This window comes from Armigeres subalbatus, chromosome 3 (assembly GCF_024139115.2).
Source record: "Armigeres subalbatus isolate Guangzhou_Male chromosome 3, GZ_Asu_2, whole genome shotgun sequence".
Lineage (NCBI taxonomy): Eukaryota > Metazoa > Arthropoda > Insecta > Diptera > Culicidae > Armigeres > Armigeres subalbatus.
This window is the reverse complement of record NC_085141.1, coordinates 43148435-43167613: the sequence shown is the minus strand read 5'-3', so window position 1 is coordinate 43167613 and position 19179 is coordinate 43148435. Positions and strand designations below refer to the sequence as shown.

General features: G+C 42.1%; 1 protein-coding gene across 3 annotated transcripts in view; it reads right to left on the bottom strand.

The window, feature by feature from the left end:
• Positions 1 to 246: 246 nt before the first annotated feature.
• Positions 247 to 19179, bottom strand: part of LOC134223273 (E3 ubiquitin-protein ligase TRIP12) — a 59936-nt gene continuing 41003 nt past the window's right edge. For all 3 annotated transcript variants that reach the window (XM_062702424.1, XM_062702423.1, XM_062702425.1), the window contains exons 2-10: positions 12333 to 17549; positions 11861 to 12267; positions 11461 to 11800; positions 4399 to 4760; positions 4041 to 4337; positions 3334 to 3987; positions 3072 to 3260; positions 2329 to 2530; positions 247 to 2268 (exon numbers count right to left, since the gene is read on the bottom strand). In XM_062702424.1, the coding sequence (XP_062558408.1) occupies positions 1805 to 2268; positions 2329 to 2530; positions 3072 to 3260; positions 3334 to 3987; positions 4041 to 4337; positions 4399 to 4760; positions 11461 to 11800; positions 11861 to 12267; positions 12333 to 17208 (7791 nt within the window). In that variant the 5' untranslated portion in view covers positions 17209 to 17549 and the 3' untranslated portion in view covers positions 247 to 1804. The remainder of the gene's footprint in view (positions 2269 to 2328; positions 2531 to 3071; positions 3261 to 3333; positions 3988 to 4040; positions 4338 to 4398; positions 4761 to 11460; positions 11801 to 11860; positions 12268 to 12332; positions 17550 to 19179) is intronic.

The window sequence follows — 19179 nt, the reverse complement described above, 5'->3', positions numbered from 1 at the left end:
CCAACCGAGCCGCCAAATGGTTGTTCGAACAACTTCACACACTTTCAAACAAAGCAGCAACCAAAGCGTTTTGGTCGTTCGTCAAACTGCTTGACTGGTGTGTACGCTACATAATAGTGCTGCCGCAACTTACGGATCACCACACCTCAGAAAATCAGACAATCATACGAAGTACTAAAATTGTATACTTGAAATTACCTGCCGTCACGCAATATCAGGCATTAAAAACACACATTAAAAAACACGTTTTCTTATTTTCAGTTTATTTGATTATTTATTCTCCTTATTCCACAGTATGTTTATCCATATTTCACCCTATAATATGTGTTTCTCTTTTCACACAGCTCGCGAGCATTGCTATTTCTCAATCGCGCACTCATTCAAACAAACATTTTTTTTTTGGCTCACAAAACTTATTTCTCACCATTAATGTTTCTTTTCTATACGGATACAAACAATTGTAGAATCTCGTACTGATTCGAGTCACAGAACACGAGCCGAACTAACAAAACCCTACATACAATAATGTTCCTTCACAATTATGTGATCGATTTGCGTTATCATAATTTATGTTTGAAATGTTAACGTGTATGTTCAAGTTAGCTAGCTGGCAAAGTATGACTGTTAGATTTGTTTTGTTCTATTAACAGGATCAAATTAAAGGAGACAGGGATAGTAGATTACCATTAGTATGCTTACGCCTACAACCTGTACATTGCACTGAAAGTAATGGAACTACTTGTTAATAAATGAAATTAGGGAACGTAAGCTTTTAATGTAAATCAAAAGAAAACTTATTTGAACTAAATTAAAACAAAAATTAAAACAGCCTTGATTGTTGTGTTTTTTCTGCAAACAAAACTAGGCCTTTTAGCCTATAGATAAATTAACAAGATTACACAATTGAAAACTGACATTTTATACCGGTGGGACTTAAGCAAGTGATTTTGTACATCTCCTATTTATTTTCCGATAATTGATTTCCACATCTACAAAAAAAAAAGCGGAACAAATAAAAAAAGTCATCTAGCATACAACTATAAAAACAGATGGCTTCCATAATTTTCTCATTTCCACCACCGAAAATCAATTTGTACTGCAACATTCCATATTAAGGTTAAATAGTTGTTGTATCACGGCAATAAATATCTACTTATAATTGTTTTGATAAAACCTTTTTTAACTGGCTTGCGAATTCGCTTATGCTTATATTTCATTAAGATCAAATTTGAAAAAAAACTGTTGTTTTTCATTTTTCAATGCTTGATTCATTCGGAAAATGATGCGAATGTACATGAATGAATGCGAAAAAAATCCGATGTTACTATGACGAGTCGTACCTCAACACAATATAGCAAACCAATTTTGAAGAATGATTAAGTATAGGAGATGTACCACCGCACAAGTGTTCTTTCTTTTCAGTCTGTAAAACAAGAACCAACTTTTTTTTGCAATAATAATAACCAAATGTAGCCAATTTATGTCCAAAATAATGAAAAACAAGTACAAAAAAAAAACCTGCCTTTACTCCTGTCATTCTCTACTATGTACACATGATGCGACATACGCACGCTCTCCTGCTTTTCATATTCTTGCTTCATTTCACTAGCATTTATTTGGTTGAGATAATCGGTAGTTTTCCGTGCAGTAGCGACACAGCGCCTGCTCCCAAAAATACATCATCACTAATTAAAAACAATACGTTTGCACCGCGGGAGCCGATTCCGAAAATAACGCAACGTTGATTTAAACAAACGGCAACGACTAGCATTTGAAAGCGAATTCTCCAGCTTCGCGCTTCGGTTTAGGACAGATGGAAACTCATGCTGCCCTCACTGGCGGCCACCTTCAGTTTCTGTCGCATCATTTCCCGACTCGAATAGTCCGGCAGTTTGAGATAGTTAACGCAGGTCATTACCGATGGTAGATACTCGTCCGGATCCTGGTTGCCATCCATCTTTTTTCGCACGATCGTTAACGGCGGCGTCAGAGATTTAAAACCACCCGTTGGCAACCGTGGACTTCCGGTTACAAATTGCAGGAACAGACGCTGCTCTTCCCGGTTGTATGTACTCAGGATCTCGTAGAAGTACTGGATAGCTTGCGAATCTTGAGTGAAACCGTGATCCGTTCGGCAGCACTCGGCTAGCATCCGCACGTCCCACCGTTGATGCGACGCCGCATTCAGTCCGGACCCACAGAACACGTTCTCCAATTCCTCTGGGTAGAACATTCGCAAACGGTTGACCGGGAATACCGAGTCGAAACCTGTGGAATAAAGCGAATTTAGCTGTGCGACAAGGAGTCAATGAAGAACAGCTTGCTTACCTTCCCGCAATGCTTCGAATTGTCGCGATACGCCCTCGACCAAGAACCAATGGGTTACAAGCGAAATGTACTGGTGTAGATTGTGGATGGTAACGGCTGTGTCGCGACCGCCGCGACGTAGCTCAATGTTGGGGTGCCCGGGTAGGACGAAGTCCAGGCCCAGGTCAGCGATCGGGCAACCATCCAAATCGAGTGCATCGATCTGTTATTGTTGGAATGAAATGGATTAGCATTTTTGAAACGATAATATGAGATGTACAAGTGCTACTGTGCTAGTTTTGATTCTCATTTGAAAACGGGAGTACCTCTAACTATTCTATAATTTGTCACAAGTTGTGCATAGGTATTGAACGCTTCGTGCATTTTCTATAAAATATTCGATAATAGGCGCCAAATTTCGCCAAAACACGCAGAACGTTACTTTATCTCGACAACCATACACCCTCGGAAATAATTTTAATGCATACCTACGCTGATTTGTATTCAAAATGGTCAATTAGATTTTGGCATCCCGGCCTTAAATGCATGTTCACTGAGCTTAATAATTATTTCCAACTGGAACGTACCTTTTCAGTAAACATGCATTCAAAAAACAATCATTAATGAAAAATTTAGGTCATTTTAGACTGGGAAATCATGTGTTGTGTATGAAAATCAGCGAATGCGTTATAATTATTTCCGGGTTTGTCGTTTAGCAATCATACAAAAGACGTCAAACTCAATATGGTTCAGAAAACGCGTACCTTTTCAGTCTTCTCCATGGCATCCAAGCTCGGGTCCGTTTGTATCAGATCCCGCTGTTTGACAATCTCGTTCAGTCGCAGGAGCGTTACCTGCACTTCCGGAGCGACCTGGTCCAGATCGGGCAAACCAATTGAGTTCTCCTCCGCAAGCAACCACCGGTAAAACGGTATCGAGTACGGTAGATCCAACTGGAATGTAAGAAAATGCATTTTAGCATCAAAACGCGTTCCAAGTTGTCCAATGCAACGTATGGGAACTCACCATCCTACTATCCATCACAGCTTTAGCCATAAATTTGCCTAAGAATTTAAACTTGTACTTCAAGCGTGAGATCTGCGAAGTTTTCGCCGTTTTGCTGAGAGGGATCGGGAACAGCCCGTGCGGTGCGTTAACGTAAGAGACTGTCCCACTGCTGCCACCAGCGGCAGATGCAGGTGAGATCAGCGAATGTTGCTGAGTGGCCGGCGGAGGCGTATGATTGTTCTCTAGTTCGGCCTGCTGCGGATTACTGCTAAGTAGTAGGTTGTCCGACTGTTCAATCAGCATGTTCAACGAGTTGTCGTTGCTGATGACGAAACTGCCATCACTAACGTTGTGGTCGCTATCCTGTTGTTGGTGCTGTTGCTGCTGATGTTGATGCCGTGTGGCCATCGGCGACAGGGATGACCGATTCGTAGTCGTTGCGGCGGAAGTGTCATCGTCGATCTGATTCAGCGCCGATTTCACAATGTTGTCCGCTATCGAACTTGACTGTTGGTTGTTGTTCTTATAGCTATCACTGTCGTTCCATAAACCTAGATCACAGCGTTGCAGCTCGGTGGAGACCAGGGCGTAAAATTCCAGGGTTGGACCTAGGCCGGTACCGACTTCATTCTCGTACTGGATTTCCAATAGCGCCTTCGAGTGTCCAAAGTCCTAAACGAGGCAAGTTATTATCTGCTGTTATAACGCGGATTGGGAAAACAAACCTGAATAATCGATTCCGCCTGCTTTAGGATGTCTTCGCGAGAAATGGCACGCTTACGTCGGTCCAGACGTGGTGTCACCCGTTCACTGGTGTCTGCCGAATTGAGATCTGGTGTCGTATCTAGAAGTCTTTGCAGAGCTCGATCCCGATCAAATGAAACCGCATAGAATAGTAAATGTCGCGTTTCGAAGGGAAATAGGAATGGACAAGCCGCTGCAATCTGTTGCAACCACTGAGGCAGGTTGCCAGTCATGATGACCAGCGGATCCTGTAGTTGACGACTGGCCTTGGCAGCAATCTGTAAAGAACAGGTCAAATAAGTATCCCACAATTATAACAGGTGCAAGCTGAAACATTACCTTCGAATGGATGAATTCGATTTGGGGAATGATGTGACTCTGTGGCACCGAGAAGTACAGTGTGGCCCAATTTCGGTTCAATGCATTGATGATGCGTAGCATGCAAAGGGCATCGAGCGAAGCGTCTTGCACACTAACCACATCGGGTAATTTCGACGATAAAAATGGCACCAATGAGGAAACGATAGATGGAGCAATACCGTCGATCCAGAATTCCGGCTTTCGCCGCATAATTTTGGATTGGGAGTTCTTGCTATTCTTGCGCGAAGAACTAGATTGTCCACCTTTGGACCCACTGCTTGAATCCTCCTCCACCGGCCGATAGTATATAGTGTGCTGCTGTACCCATATACTGGCGCTTCCTGTAAGCGAAACAAAGAAAATTATCGTTAAAATACAGATAATTGCGATTATTGAACGATTATTGATATCCAACTCTTGAACAATTGAAAAATTATTTTTTTAAACAGCTCATGAAACAAAGTTTGAAGATAAATTCTCGAATCGGAAAGCGCCTCCACTTACACTTTCACAACGACAGGCAAAAGAGAAGAACTTTCCTTATAATCACTGTAAGTCTGTCTGAACTGTAATATTAGAGATCCAATTCGAATGCGTAATATCTTCAATAAAATATTGTCTTTAGCATAGTTGAATGTTTCGGCTTAGCTCAGACTGACTGTACATGTGGGGGAATGGTGGGAGAAGCCCATATGGCATAATGCCATTTGGCATAACGAGTCTAAGGACCATTTGGCATAATCGTTGGAAAGCTGCGTCAAATACGGCACAACGACTATTTGACTATGAATATGATTCCATCTTTGGAAGTATGTATTCTCCCGAAATAAAGAGTAGATGACTCCTTCTTTAAAAGTACGCGATGCTCAAAATGAGCCAAAAAATGGCCCCTTCTTCACAAGTATGCATTTATCCGGAATAAGGCAGAAGAGTATAGATGGTGCCTTCTTCATAGGTACGCATTTGCTCGAAATAAGGCAAGAAACTATATAACTCTTTCTTCAAAGTACGCATTTGCTTAGCTTCTTCTTCTTCTTAATGGCATTACATCCCCACACTGGGACAGAGCCGCCTTGCAGCTTAGTGTTCATTAAGCGCTTCCACAGTTTCTAAGCCAAATTACCATTTTTGCATTCGTATATCATGAGGCTAACACGATGATACTTTTATGCCCAGGGAAGTCGAGACAATTTCCTATCCGAACCGGCACCGGGAATCGAACCCAGCCACCCTCAGCATGGTCTTGCTTTGTAGCAGCTTGCTTTGTACCGCACGGCTAAGAAGGGCCTTCTTAGGGCTTAGCTTTATTGACTGTACCCATCGTAGTTGCTAGTCGCGATTGGCCGAGAAATAACAAATAATGCACAGCTCACCAATTGAACAGTTTTCTCGGGACTAGAAAGCTATTCTTGCCGTACATGCTTCGGAGTTTCTTTAATTCAAGACCAATAACGATGCAGGCCACGTCCTCACAGTCAATTATGGTGAGGGGGGGAAATTAGTTTGACACTCATTGCTACAAGAGACCGAGGAATCCTCTGCATCTCCATGAGCGCACTGGAAAGGAATAGTATGTTAGTTGGAAAAAAAATATATTGAAAATCGCCTTGGTAAGCGACTAATTATTTGAACGACGCCATATTCTCTCGAAGACTGATTCGTTATCTTAACTATATCGCGACTAAAACACGCACTGCACAACGCTTGCTCGATGGCTAATACGAAAAAACACGCACTGAGCTGATTAACTGATTTGCAGAACACAATATTTCGGCGATCGTTCTGCTGTCCGAAACAAGAGAAAACACGCAATGAACTCGCTTTCTTTAAAGTACGCATTTGACCGGAAAAGGCAAGGCAGTAGATGATGCCTTCTTCAAAAGTACGCATTTGCCCGGAATAAGGCGAGAGTAGACGACCCCTTGTTTAAATTTACGCATCTGCCATGAATAAGTCAAAAGAGTTGATGACCCATTCTTTAAAAGTACACATTTGCCCGGAATAAGGCAAAACAGTAGGAGACCCCTTTTTTAATTTACGCATTTTCCCGGAAAAAGGCGAAAGAGTAGATTACTTCGTAAAACACGCATGTGCCCAGAATACGACAAAAAGACAAATGACTCTTGTAAAGCACGTTATGCTAAATGGCCCTACAACTTTTATGATTATTTTTGTATTTATGCCAAATGGCCCCTTGCTGTTCAACTTGTTATGCCATTTGGGGTACAATTGGAGTTTTTGTACCGACAAAAAAAATTTGTTTCCAAAAAATTTAATTTTTGTTTCTGGCGTGTCAGCTACACGATCGAAAGATTGGCGCTTGTGGCTTTGCTCGCTTCGAACCAGTGGTCAATCCTCAGCAGGAGGACCAGCTCATTTAGCACATACACACCATGGTACAACGACTCTTTGCACTGCCAATTTACGACTCCAGTGGCGTGGCGTTTCACCTGGCGGTAAAGGTAGCCTCATATCTCGGAATTTTTTTTTCGCCGGATTGTGGTCCCCGTGCATTTTAAATGGTACCGGGATTTTGATTTTACGTGCCCAAATCCCGAAAATATCGTCTATGTAAAAAACTAAGGTGTAAGGTAAGGAAGAAAATTGAACATCCGTTCACCACTGAGTTCCAACCGGCCGGTGAAGATTGATTATACGGTTTCCGCCAACGCCAATCTTAGGCAATGTCCGCGCTGCAGGACTCAGTTTTGTAGTGGTAGGTTCTTTATTACACCTTCATTTCGATGAAAAAATAATCAAAATAAATGTTCATATTTTGTCCACTTGTATCATATGATTCATATCACAATCATTGTAGTACCGTGGAAGCACCATATTTGACGCAGGTCCAAACTTGGCGCACTCTCAAATCAAATGATGCAGAAAACCTATTTTTGCCAAAAATATACCAACGAATCAAGCTAGATAGCTTTATTTGCTCTTGTTCTTTGCATATATGGCATAAAAAGCATATTATTGATGAAAAATCAACGTACCCGAATAAAATATATGGAAGTCATACCCATAATGCGTCAATTTTTTTCTTTCTTAGCCACAATGCTAAGGATCGAATGATCATTTTTTGACGCAAAATGACTTTTGTGAGAATTTTTGACCCCTACCTACAAACAGCTGAGCATTATGAGTAAACTTTACCTTTTACGTTGAACATTGCAACATTCGAACGCATTTTTTTTTTTTTTTTTTTTTTTTTTTTTTTTTTCGAGAGTTGACCAGTTGTAGTCTTAATAGACTGGTATCTCGGCTGGGCTCTCCATGTGATACACAATACTAGCAGACGACTCAAGCTATGTTGCTCACTAGGTCACTGCGGCCTGGGTTTGTATTGTGATCATACCGATACATTATTCTTTCTATCTACAGTCTGTCAATTATAAACCGAACAAATAATGGAAGCTCAACATGTACAAAGATGTTTTCTGAATAAGTAGTTAACATGTAAATTTAATTATTAGTTACTTGGAGCCGACATTCAATACCTAATAGTAGTCTATGTTGACAACGGGTGGTACTGTTGCCATTTCCAAGTAACAATTTCGAATAAAGATGAAATGATATCATTCTGGTAGGGTAGTTTCAAAATAGATTAATTTAAGTATTATTGTAATAAATGGACACATTGAAGAGCTTCCCTTATTTTAACACGGTTGAGTATCGGATGTTTGTCAATACGTCGTCGAGTTAATTGTATCCTATCAGTCACAGTAATGTCATATGTTAAAGTTTCAGTAGTCTAATAGTGATCATTATACAAAATTTCTGTCCAGTTGTTCCGTAATTGCTTTTTTTGGTCAAGTTCTATTCCTTTTCTAATATTCAAACCTTTATTATTTATTAAAATAATGAGGTCTAAAATTCAGTTATTCAGATTCAGGGTATACAATATTCAATATAATAGTGGATGAACGCATCATATGGTCTATCCTCATTTCCGTAAGTGGTCAAGTTATTAGTCTTGTAGCAATAATAGTGGTACTAGTTATTCTCTATCTTGTGAGTGCAATGGTCTCAATTAACTATTCTAAACAGAACTCTGTCTCTTGTCTTTCTGTCCACCGATGGTCATGTATTTATTTTCGTTTTTATTATTTATTTGATATCATTAAATTTCAGTCATTTATTTTACTATCGGTCATTTATTTTATTATAAGGTAAAGGTCAGCGAATTTGTCTTAATACGAGAAACACTAAGTTATGTCCCCTATATATCCGCTAATTTTTCTAACTAACCTAATAGAAGGAAGAGAGAAACAGTTTTTTTTGCGTTGATTTATGCAGCATGCAGAGACTAAAATAAAAGATTATCGAGAAGATATAATAGATACATTCACTATCTGCAATGCCTAATTAGTAAATCTACAAATTCTACTTTTCACTACTAAAATTCTACTTCAGCTATACGGGTACAAAATGAATTATTGTTAGCTACTACTACAAGTATAAATAGATGTATGCTATTTGGATAAGCGTTTGTTTCAGGGTCTTGTTAGTATTAGAGTTATGTTAGTTAGACCCCTACTGAGCCCTGCCGGCACCTCCAAATTTACCAATAGGCAGTTGTTGTTAGATCGTGCGACACTAACTATTAGTTAACTTGGAGGCATGGTACCTCAAGTGTTTGGTATAACTGTTGACCTTATTTAAGTAAGATGTGATAAAAGTTTCTCTACGGATCTTATTTTCAAACCATTACCATTAAAATAACGATATTCTTGTAAAGGAGATATAAAAAAATGGAAAAATATCTTAATTTTTTAATTTAGTGTTGAACTTAACCTTTGTTTGAAAAAAGCACTCTATTAAACAACAAAAATAAAAATAAAATAAAAATCTTTTTAAGACACTTGAAATATCAACGTCAAGCCCCTTATCCATGGACAGGGCATTCGAACGCATTTTTCAACCCAAAACGTTCTGCGTCAAATTAGGCTCACAATGCATTGTGATGTTCCTAATTAATCTTATCATACGCTAATAAACCTCAATAGTAGTCTAAGGAAAATCAATATGTATTCATTAAGTTTTAACTAACTCTCAACTACTTAAAATATTAGTCAACATTGGATCATTCCACTAATATTTTAAAACAATATTTTATACTTGTTATAAGACGAGTTTGTACAGTCCCATTTAATTCCACCACTTTGGAGTGGTGGAATTAAATGGGACTGTAAAAACTCGTCTTATGACAAGTGAAGACATTCCACTAAAAAGTTCAAAATAATTTTCTTAACAATATTTTATAATAAATTAGTATCATATAATTCAATTTACTTTCTTTGTACGAAATTCTAACAAGCCAAAAAAATAAACACATTTTCAATTTGTTACTCTGTCGCTTCCTTGTCGCTACTAGTCGTGCAACCTTGAATATGAAATCAACCAAAAGTATGGCTGCCTTTCTCGTATTAACTTCAGTTTATGTTAATAGTTTATTGAAAAAATGTATATAGACGGGCAGCTCATATTTTTTGAGATATATCTGCCGGTCACGTAACACTTGCAGATTGGTAGCTTCAATGTGGTTCTAAAAGCATTCATATACAAGTTGCGTTTTCTGTATCCTTATCAGTTTAGACAGAAGCTATACGAACTTCTCAGTTTATAGATTCAAAATTGCAGATTACCAAAGAAAGTTATGTTTTTATTACAAATACAACAGACCATGGTAGGCTGGTTATGTAATGAAATGTAAAAGTTGATTCTCCCGTAAATATATATTTTGACATGATTCTTACACCTAAATGAGAAGCATTTTGAATGATGTGCAGGGTTCATGAAACTAACAAAACACTTACATGCTCTGTGGCATATAACTTACAGAACAACTGAACAAAAAAAAATGCCTCTTTGTATAATTAATTAACTTGTTATTTTATACCGTACCAAGTTCTATTACACTGTCTTTATATAATTAAAAAAATAAGGCATTGAATTGATTGAGTTTTAACATAGTTTTAAAGTGCGTCAAATTAGGAACAACTTTGCGTCAAATAAGGAACATAGTAAAATTAGTGCGTCAAGTTGGGCACCTCAAGTACTACATAAAAACAGATTACAAAACTAAGAAATACACTTATATTTTGAAGTTTCATTATTTCCACACATTCTATAATAGTAGTAAGCTCGTTATGCAGAATATTAAGCGAATCCACATTATTTTTAAACAATGATAGAACAAGAAGTAAGTTTTTCCGACTTTCATTTATCGTTACGAGTAGAATACTTGAAAGATTGATCATAGATACTGACATTATACACCTCGTTATTATACCAGAAGGAGATAAATCGGATGTTGATATTTTAGAGTTACGATGAGAATGAAGTAGATTAGCTAAATCCTCTTCTACTCCCATTGCCGGATAATATTGAAGTGTTTGATTACACGTCCGACGGGGATGAAACAGAGACGGTACATGTCGAGGCGCAACCTTGCTTTTAGCAGAAGATTGTAGGAACTCTGTCCAAAGATAGTGAAAAAAAACAAGCGCCAACCAGGAACGTCAACAAAAACAGTTGAATGGTGCGAAAGTGATCATGCGTCTGTGGATCCGAGCTGTGAGAGCAATTATCCTGGGCCTATCGCCCTTTCATTGATGCAGTACGAGCAAGTTTCTGAAGATGGAACCTAAGCCTGAACAGAGCCCTGGCAAAATCATCGTCCCAACAAAAGCCAGGTGCAATATTCGGTAATATAACCCAAATAAGGGCCAATTTCTTCACCTCCGCTTAGTGCTTAAACCAGGTTTAAACGTATGGGTAAGCATCGCTTAAGACAGACACGGTAGTCACTAGCCTACCGAGCTCCTCATGTCTTTAGCACAGTTGAATGTTTCAAAACAAAAAGTGCGCTTTCTGTTTAAAAATTTTGTCGTTATGGTTTTATCACATATGTGGACAGATACCAATATCGTTTTTAGCAATTTGTTGATCAATCAATTTCCCATTCAAATTACATTTATCTTCGATCGTTATCAAATAAGAACAAATTAGGCAAACCCTGAATGTGACTATACTCACCAATAGGTGTCTCCGTGTCCGTGTCGGTTTCTGATTGATCGTTAACCAGTGGCGAATACTGGCGGATTGCTTGATACACCGTCATGTTGTACGGCAGAACGTGCTCCCCAATCAGGAACTGCAGCTTGTGCTTTAGTCCACCCATCGAAATCATCGCAGCCGCATCAATATTGTCAATGTCTTCTTCGGAATCTTCTTCACTGTCAACCCGTATTCCTCCGTAGCCACGTACTACCAAATACCGTTCGATTGCCTGAACCAATGCAAGAGGATCGATCTTCACGGTGCCTCCCTTCCATTGGCGGAGATTTGTACACTCGGGGTGTCGTTGAAGGTTACACTACAAAACACACGTAATCACTTAATCCATGAACTATTTTTTTCGTGAAGAAAGCCTTACCTTCAACTGGTGCGTATTGAAGAATTTAAGAGCACTTGTATTCGAACGGCTCCCAACGCCAGCTGGAAAGTCGTGCACCTTTACTGGGAACTGCTCCAACTGCGTAACGCATCCATTCAGCTTTGCCACGAAGGCACTGAACGGTGCACTGTTGATGGCCGGCGTCACATTGCTCGAGAAGTTGGCATCCAACGGAAGGTTGGCAAATACGTGCAGGAACATCCTAAGTCGATCAGCACGCTCTACCAGCTGATTGGCATCGTTGGCCATGTAGCTCAACATGGCACGGATCAAACCGGAGTGGTTCACTTCGAAGGGAGATATGTCACTTTCGATCAAAATATCCCGAAGTTCTTTTAGAGCGGACAAGCAGTCGCTTTGATTGCCATCTAACTTCTGTATGGCCGCTGTAAGAACAAAAACGTTATAGAGTTACCAACAAAAATAATAACTTTAGTAGTAAATCACTTACCAGTCAACCGGGATAGAATTGAACAAGCCGGATGTTGCGTACCACTTGTTGCCCCAACGCCATCCGTCGAGTAACGATTGACGAAGGTGATGGCTTGTTCGCGGATCCACTGACGTGCCTTTTCTCGATTACCAGCAGCAATCAGATTAGAGTTGGACTGACTCTTAGCTAGTGCATTCGTACCGTCCTTCGCAAAGGACGTATTTGAATGGTGCGACGAAGAAGATGACGACTGGCGTCCCCATCGGGCGGGATTCAGTGAAGCCAAGAAGGATGTCGTTTTGGATGAAGCCCCAGAGAACCGTGATCGGGAACTGGACGACGGCGTGTTTCTGCCAGAAGACGATCCTAGCGTTGTCGCCTTGTTAATCAGTTCCTGCATGACCGACGATGTTGTTGAAGAACCGGACGATCCGGCGACGTTCGATCCACTAGCGACAGAGTGCGACCCACTTCCGGAAGCAGCATTATCATCGTGGCGAGATTTGGACTTTGAGCTGCTTTGGGATTTTCGCTTTGGCGGTACCTTGCGCTTAAGAATGTCGGACACCTTTAGCTGTCCAGGACTATGAGATCGGGTATCGTGATGGGATGCAACCACGGTTGTGGCCACCAAAGAAGTTCCAGCTCCAGATGCTACCGAAAGCGGAGACGTCAGGATACCCTGCTCGGCATTGTAGGCGAATGTATCCGGGAAATGGTGTGCCTGATAAAGGTGCGTTTGTTTGCTGGACCCTGCAGCCTCCGATTGATGATGATGAGAAGTTTGTTGATTGATTGGGATTGATTGGCTGTAGATTGCGTTCAACAGAATGTTTCCGTTGTTAGGTGTTGCTATCGCCCCTGGGATATTCGGTTGCATATTTGTGGCCAGCGATTCCAGGTGAAGCGTACTAGTGGACATCTGCTGATGATGATGGTGGTGGTGGTTATGGTGAAGTGCTTTGGTGGTAGTGTTTAGATTGATCGCCGTGAAACTACTCGATGTTCCCGGTAGATTAGCAGCTGAAGTGGGTGAATGAAGCAGCGTCGAGCTGGTTGATGGCATCGACATACTGATCTTACTGGCCATCATCATGGCGGAGTTGAGATTTTTTACATGAGGACCGGCACCACCAACGATTGCTATCGCCTGGGTACCGCTCTTTGAACTTGAGGCAATGGCACTATCAAAATCGAATGTATTATTCGGGTGAATGGTAGCCGACGAGGGGGCACTTTGTGCACCGGATTTGGGTGACGGGGCCGCACAGATCGGGATGGTTGGATCTGTTAGCTGTGTGATCTGATGAACTACGCCCTCCCGGCGGAAATGCATCCCAAAGACTTCCGGAAGCTTCTGCATCAAAATCTCCGCCATCTGCAATGCGCCGACCACAATTCTGAGATCATTTGAAGCCATCATACCGGCAATATGTGACGACACAAGCTGATTCTTCAGTACCTCACGTAGTAAATCCCCGTTGGCGAAGTAGACCATCCGAAGAAGCGCGCGTAGGCACTTGTATCGTACCGAAGGTCCAGCTGATGAACTGTAAACTTCGTACAACACAGAGAAAAGATTCTTTATAAATTCGGCAGCCAAACCCCTCTCTTCCTTGAGGCATGCTATCCGTGCATCTCGTGTTGCATTCGGTGGCCTGGTTGCCAGATTGACACACCCGGTCCCAACCGAGCCACTGGAATTAGGTTCTCCTGTTTCATTTGAAGTACCTGCCCCTCCAGCAGCTGCTATTGCACCAGTATTAATCACAACTGCCCCTTGCTGTTGAGCCAGAAGGGCATGATTTATCTTCCTTTGTACAGTACGTGTTGTTCCGGTGTCCTCGTTAATCTGTTGCATCGAGTGGAAATCTATCGTGTAGGTTCGACCCAGTGTGCTCAAACTAATTTCATCGTCAGAATTCAGATGCGCTGCTTCGATCATCCGAGAGTCGATTGACGAGTATGGCCGCCATACGCCACGGTCGTCCTTCCATTGCCACTGAACAGCATCCTGGACGTTGGCTTGCGTTCGTTCGAGCAGAGAGTCTACGGCAAAGATGCCATCCGTCGGAAGACGAGGCATTAATTCCCCAATCAGACACGTAATCTCATATAGTTCTGACGGCGATCTTGGGACCAGCTCCACATCGGATGTTACTGGTTCTGCCGACCCGGTCAGCAAATAAAGGAGCGTTGATGCGATGTCGTTCTTCAGTAGGGTGATAGCCAGATCAGGGCAATTGGCACACATGACGCTCAGCATTCGAACAACGTTGGTAAATGTGCCAGAGTTGAGAACTGATGGAGTAACTACCAGCAATTGCTGGCAGTTTTTCAGCAGTTCCATGCTTGCAATTTCCTGAAGTATAGTGGGATCATGTTGAAAACTGTCCACTAAACGGTAGAATGCTGTGCATATGCTTTCAACACTCTTCTTATCTTGCTGAGCAAGAAGGCGTGCCAACAACGGAAGCGACTCTTTGACGAAATGGAATTCTTCCGTGTGCAGATTTAGACAGCAGTTGGCTGTGATGGCAAGTGCCGCCCGTTGCGCGTTGATGGAAAAGAAATCCAGATAAGTGAGGCAAGCTGACACCCCATTAGCCTGCAAAATACTTTTGTTGTGCCGACGGGAGAGAATTTCTAATGCGGTAAGACTTTGTTCAGCAACGTCCATACACTGAATGACTTGCAGTTTTTCGAGAAAAGCCGGAATAGCATCGACAACTGTTCCAGACGATCGTGGGAGGGCTTCCAGCATGTACGCAAGAGCGCGGCAAGCGTTGTTCATGATATCAAAATTGTGTTCCATTCGCAGAAGTGTTATTAACGCTGGAACGACCTGTTTGATTGGGAATCCCGCCAGGGTGTCTTCGTTGCCCATAACCAACATTTGGCACATCTCGATTGCTGCTTGTAGTTGCTGGCTTTCGTCTTGACACTGCAATCCCTGAAGAAGCTGTTGTGCTTTGGAACTGCTGTTAGCGCCCATGGTGCGATGTAGAAGATGGTGCATTCTGGGTCCTAGGGCACCGAACAAATGCGGAGGGAGACCTCGTGCTTCCAGGAGAGCCTGAAGCCTGCCAACTTCGCTGTCGTCACTTTCCGAATCGGGATGCGGTGCAGCAGCGGCAGCACCTAAGCTGGCGGAGTTCGAAGCGCCACCACCGGAAGCACCGGCCACGTTCATCATGTTCACATCGATGGGAGCGGACGTTGCGACCGAAGCCGATCCAAGGCTAGTCGTTTTGTGCAATTTGATGAATGGGTGAGAAGAGCTGGAGCCGCTTGGTTGATGATGATGCGAGTGATCGTTGTTATTGTTACGGGAGCCATCATTGGCCATTGCTGAATTAGATGGTCCAGGTGCTGCTGCTGTTGGATCGTAACCAGCCGCTAGTGATCCGAGGGATGTGGAATTGTTATTGTTTGATGCCGTAACCGCCGATAACGACGAGTAGGATGAGACACCTTTGGATGAGCCTTTGGCAGTAGCACCGGATGAACTCCCAGCCGAATGTAGATTGGCCGAAGTGCTACCGGAACCACCACCCCGATGGCTGCCCGAGCGTGACGATTGCGATGATTGTGGCTGCAGCTGGACTTGACTGGGATTGGCGGTGTTGGAGCTAACACAAGAACCCGTTGTTGCGGATTGGTGAGAACTTTTGCCACGAGAACTACGTCTTAGCAGGCCGCTAGGTAGGTGCCCTTGAGTGTTTTGGCTACTACTACTACTACTTGCGCTACCAATGTGACCACTGCTAAAATGATACTGTTGGTGTTGATGGTGCTGATGTTGCTGGGGCTCCCTACCTCCGCTGCTACGAGCTAGACGTGCCCCCAGGTTCGGGGCTTTATGGCTGCTGCCCGTACCGTCCGGAAGTTGGTCCCCCACTTTCTGTCGCTTTTTCGGTACTACGCCACTCGACGATGCTACTGCTAACGAGTCGATGTGATAGTGGTGATGGGAACGCAGATTCCGTCCCTCTTCCACCGTACTTACTGTCGTCGATCGGTCTGTTCTGGATCGATCTGATCGATTACGTTTCAGTTGTTGGTGTGACTCTTCTGCAAGATCTACCAGGAAGGCTCGATCGAAAACCTTTTTCGACAACTTTGAATCACTTGCCTTTTTCCGTTTTGCCTTCTCGATTGACCTCGATGACGAAGCGATGGAGCTGAGGCTGCTACCTCCACGGCTACTGCTGCCGCTGCTGCTACCGCTGGAGCTTGGGCCGTAATAATCGTGTGGATCTGGATGGGGCTGTTTGGTTCGTTTTGTTGCTGCTCCCTCAGACGGAAGGGAGGACAGCGAGGAAAGCGAAGATGAACAGGAAAGAGTCGATGCAGTTGGCGATACTGTTAATGTTGTTGCAACGCTATTACTGTTACCAGCAAACTTTGTACTATCATGTAAAGTGAGGATGTTCTTCCGGAGAGCGCCGTGTCGTTTCTGGATGTCCAACGAAGGCGACGACGTCGGTTGTGTTTTGCTGCTACTGCTAGTGTTGGTAGTCGGGGTATTCGGGAGAGGAATTTCCTTAGATACTGTTCGGGAGCGTGTTCGAAAAGCTACAGGCGAAGGTGTCGAGTTCTGCTGTTTACCACTTTCTCTGGTTTTCCTTTCTGCCTCGCCGTATTTGCGCTTTCTACCACTATTGCTACTGCTGCTTTGTCTGCAGTGATCCGTGTTTGGCGTTTCGGAGCGATGAGAAGCCTTTTGCGAGGGTTTGCTTTTCGATCGCCGACTATTGCTACTGGTTTTGCTGTTGTTGCTGGTGGAGGCAGCGGTTTGGGTTCCTGTTTGATGATGCCGATGATGCTGCTGCTGTTGATGATGCCCCTCCGTCACTGCAGAGAGCACTTGCTTACCAACGGATTCGGCCATAGACGACACTTCGACGTCCCCTTGTGTCCATTAAATAGCATACCCGTAGTCGAGCTGTAGCGACGCTGCTGGGCGGTTGCTGATTTTGGACACGACACTAACACTGTCTTTTTTTAGTCACTGTTATTGCAACGTCTCACACAGATATGATTCATACACTGATTCACTAACTTCTCATAGATAAACAGAGACACGCTCTGTATGATCTACACACTAATGCTGATTTCATCTGCTTTTGCAGACCCAACAATAAAGTTGGCGGGTGCTGCTAGACCCAGCGCACGGTTAGAGCACAATCCGACTGTTCTTCTTCACTTGACACTATTATTAGCTTCTCGAATCTGAAAGAAAACAGAGAGGAACAATATATTAATGAGATGTGATACACATAAATATGGATAATATCTAATTCTAATTTTTTCAATGGTGAAGGTATAAAAATTGCGACTAAAAATAAACGGAGAAGTAGATCTTTTTTATGGACCGAACAATAAACACAGTTGATCCCAAGACCAATCGATTACTAACGAAATCCGTTCGTAAGTTATATTGCCTCAAAGAATACGAGTTAGAGAAGAAGATTTGTAACAGCCCAGTTAAATAGTGAAGATGAAGCATGCGCAGAGACCTAGATACAAAATTAAGTACGTATCTATAAAGAAATAACTTTCCTTTATGACATGTCAACAAAAAATTGAAAGGCGTTTGTTAGTTGGTTTTCAAAATTTAATTTTGTATTTCAGCAAAGAAACTTCACTATTATTAAGATCTTCGCAAAACAAAATTAGTTTGAGGGAACTCTGCGGTGCATACCTCCCAACAAACAAACAAAATCATAGTTAAATATTATGTGCATTACCAACTATATATAACGGCTACTTATCAGGTTCTCAAAGTTCCTTTATTCAACAACCATTAAAATCCGACGAAATTTGTATTTTTTTTCCTTCGAGATTTTTGTCAGTGCGATGGAAAGTGAAACAGTTCTCCTATAAAATTTAAGGAGCGCATTATGCATATATTTGTGGTCTTTCAGATTACGTCATTATTGAATGTATGAGAATAATTGGAATCAATTACGCTCTATCATGATATTAATTATAATAAATGGCGTAATATGTACAGGCTATTAGACAGTATGCAAACATAACATGCTTAAAATTAGGGTTACTGCTCCTGAACTTCATCTGATAGCTCCGATGTTCATCCCACAAAAAAAATAAAGCAATGAAAAGGAATTTGATTTGTTTCTTATTTTTGTGATATTTTATCAGCAGTGAGTACGCATGTTAACAAAAAGAAGCGACGAAATTGATGCCGTATTTCTTTGTTTCGCAAACAGTTCCTCTATGTACAGAATTATTAAGTTTTTATTTTAGTTTAGTGGCACCAATGCTAAATTAAAGAAAGTTGTAATAATACCTCCGATATCAATTAATATCACAACAGAGTAAGTGCTATCTCGTCAAAATCCCATTCGAAACTAACTTGCTCAATCATAAAAATCTTGCACTGACCTGGTTCGATTGTGGGGCCCCCTGAGTAAAACCAAATATGACACACAGACTCAATCAGAATGTACCTTGCGGATTGATGTTTGCCCTCATATGACTGATGAAGCCCATTTCCGCGAAGGAAAAGCTAGCACCATGGCAACTACCATTAGTGTCGATTTTCCTTGTTTTCATTCTTCCACCAGTGCAAATCAACCAATCAACAGTAATACCAAGTAAAACAACAAAACTATACACGACCCCTTGTATGGACGTAGTCGTTGTCGCTTGTGTGGATGTATCAGCCCGTATACACGCACACATTCGGAACGGATGGAACGCACACCGCCAGCAACGAACAGCTGATTGACCGAAACATGACGAGCTTCGCCAAGTCGTCATCAGCAGCGACGGCAGTGGTGGCAGCACACGAGCGCATATTGCTTCCCTGTTGCGAAGACGATGGGATAACGAAGGA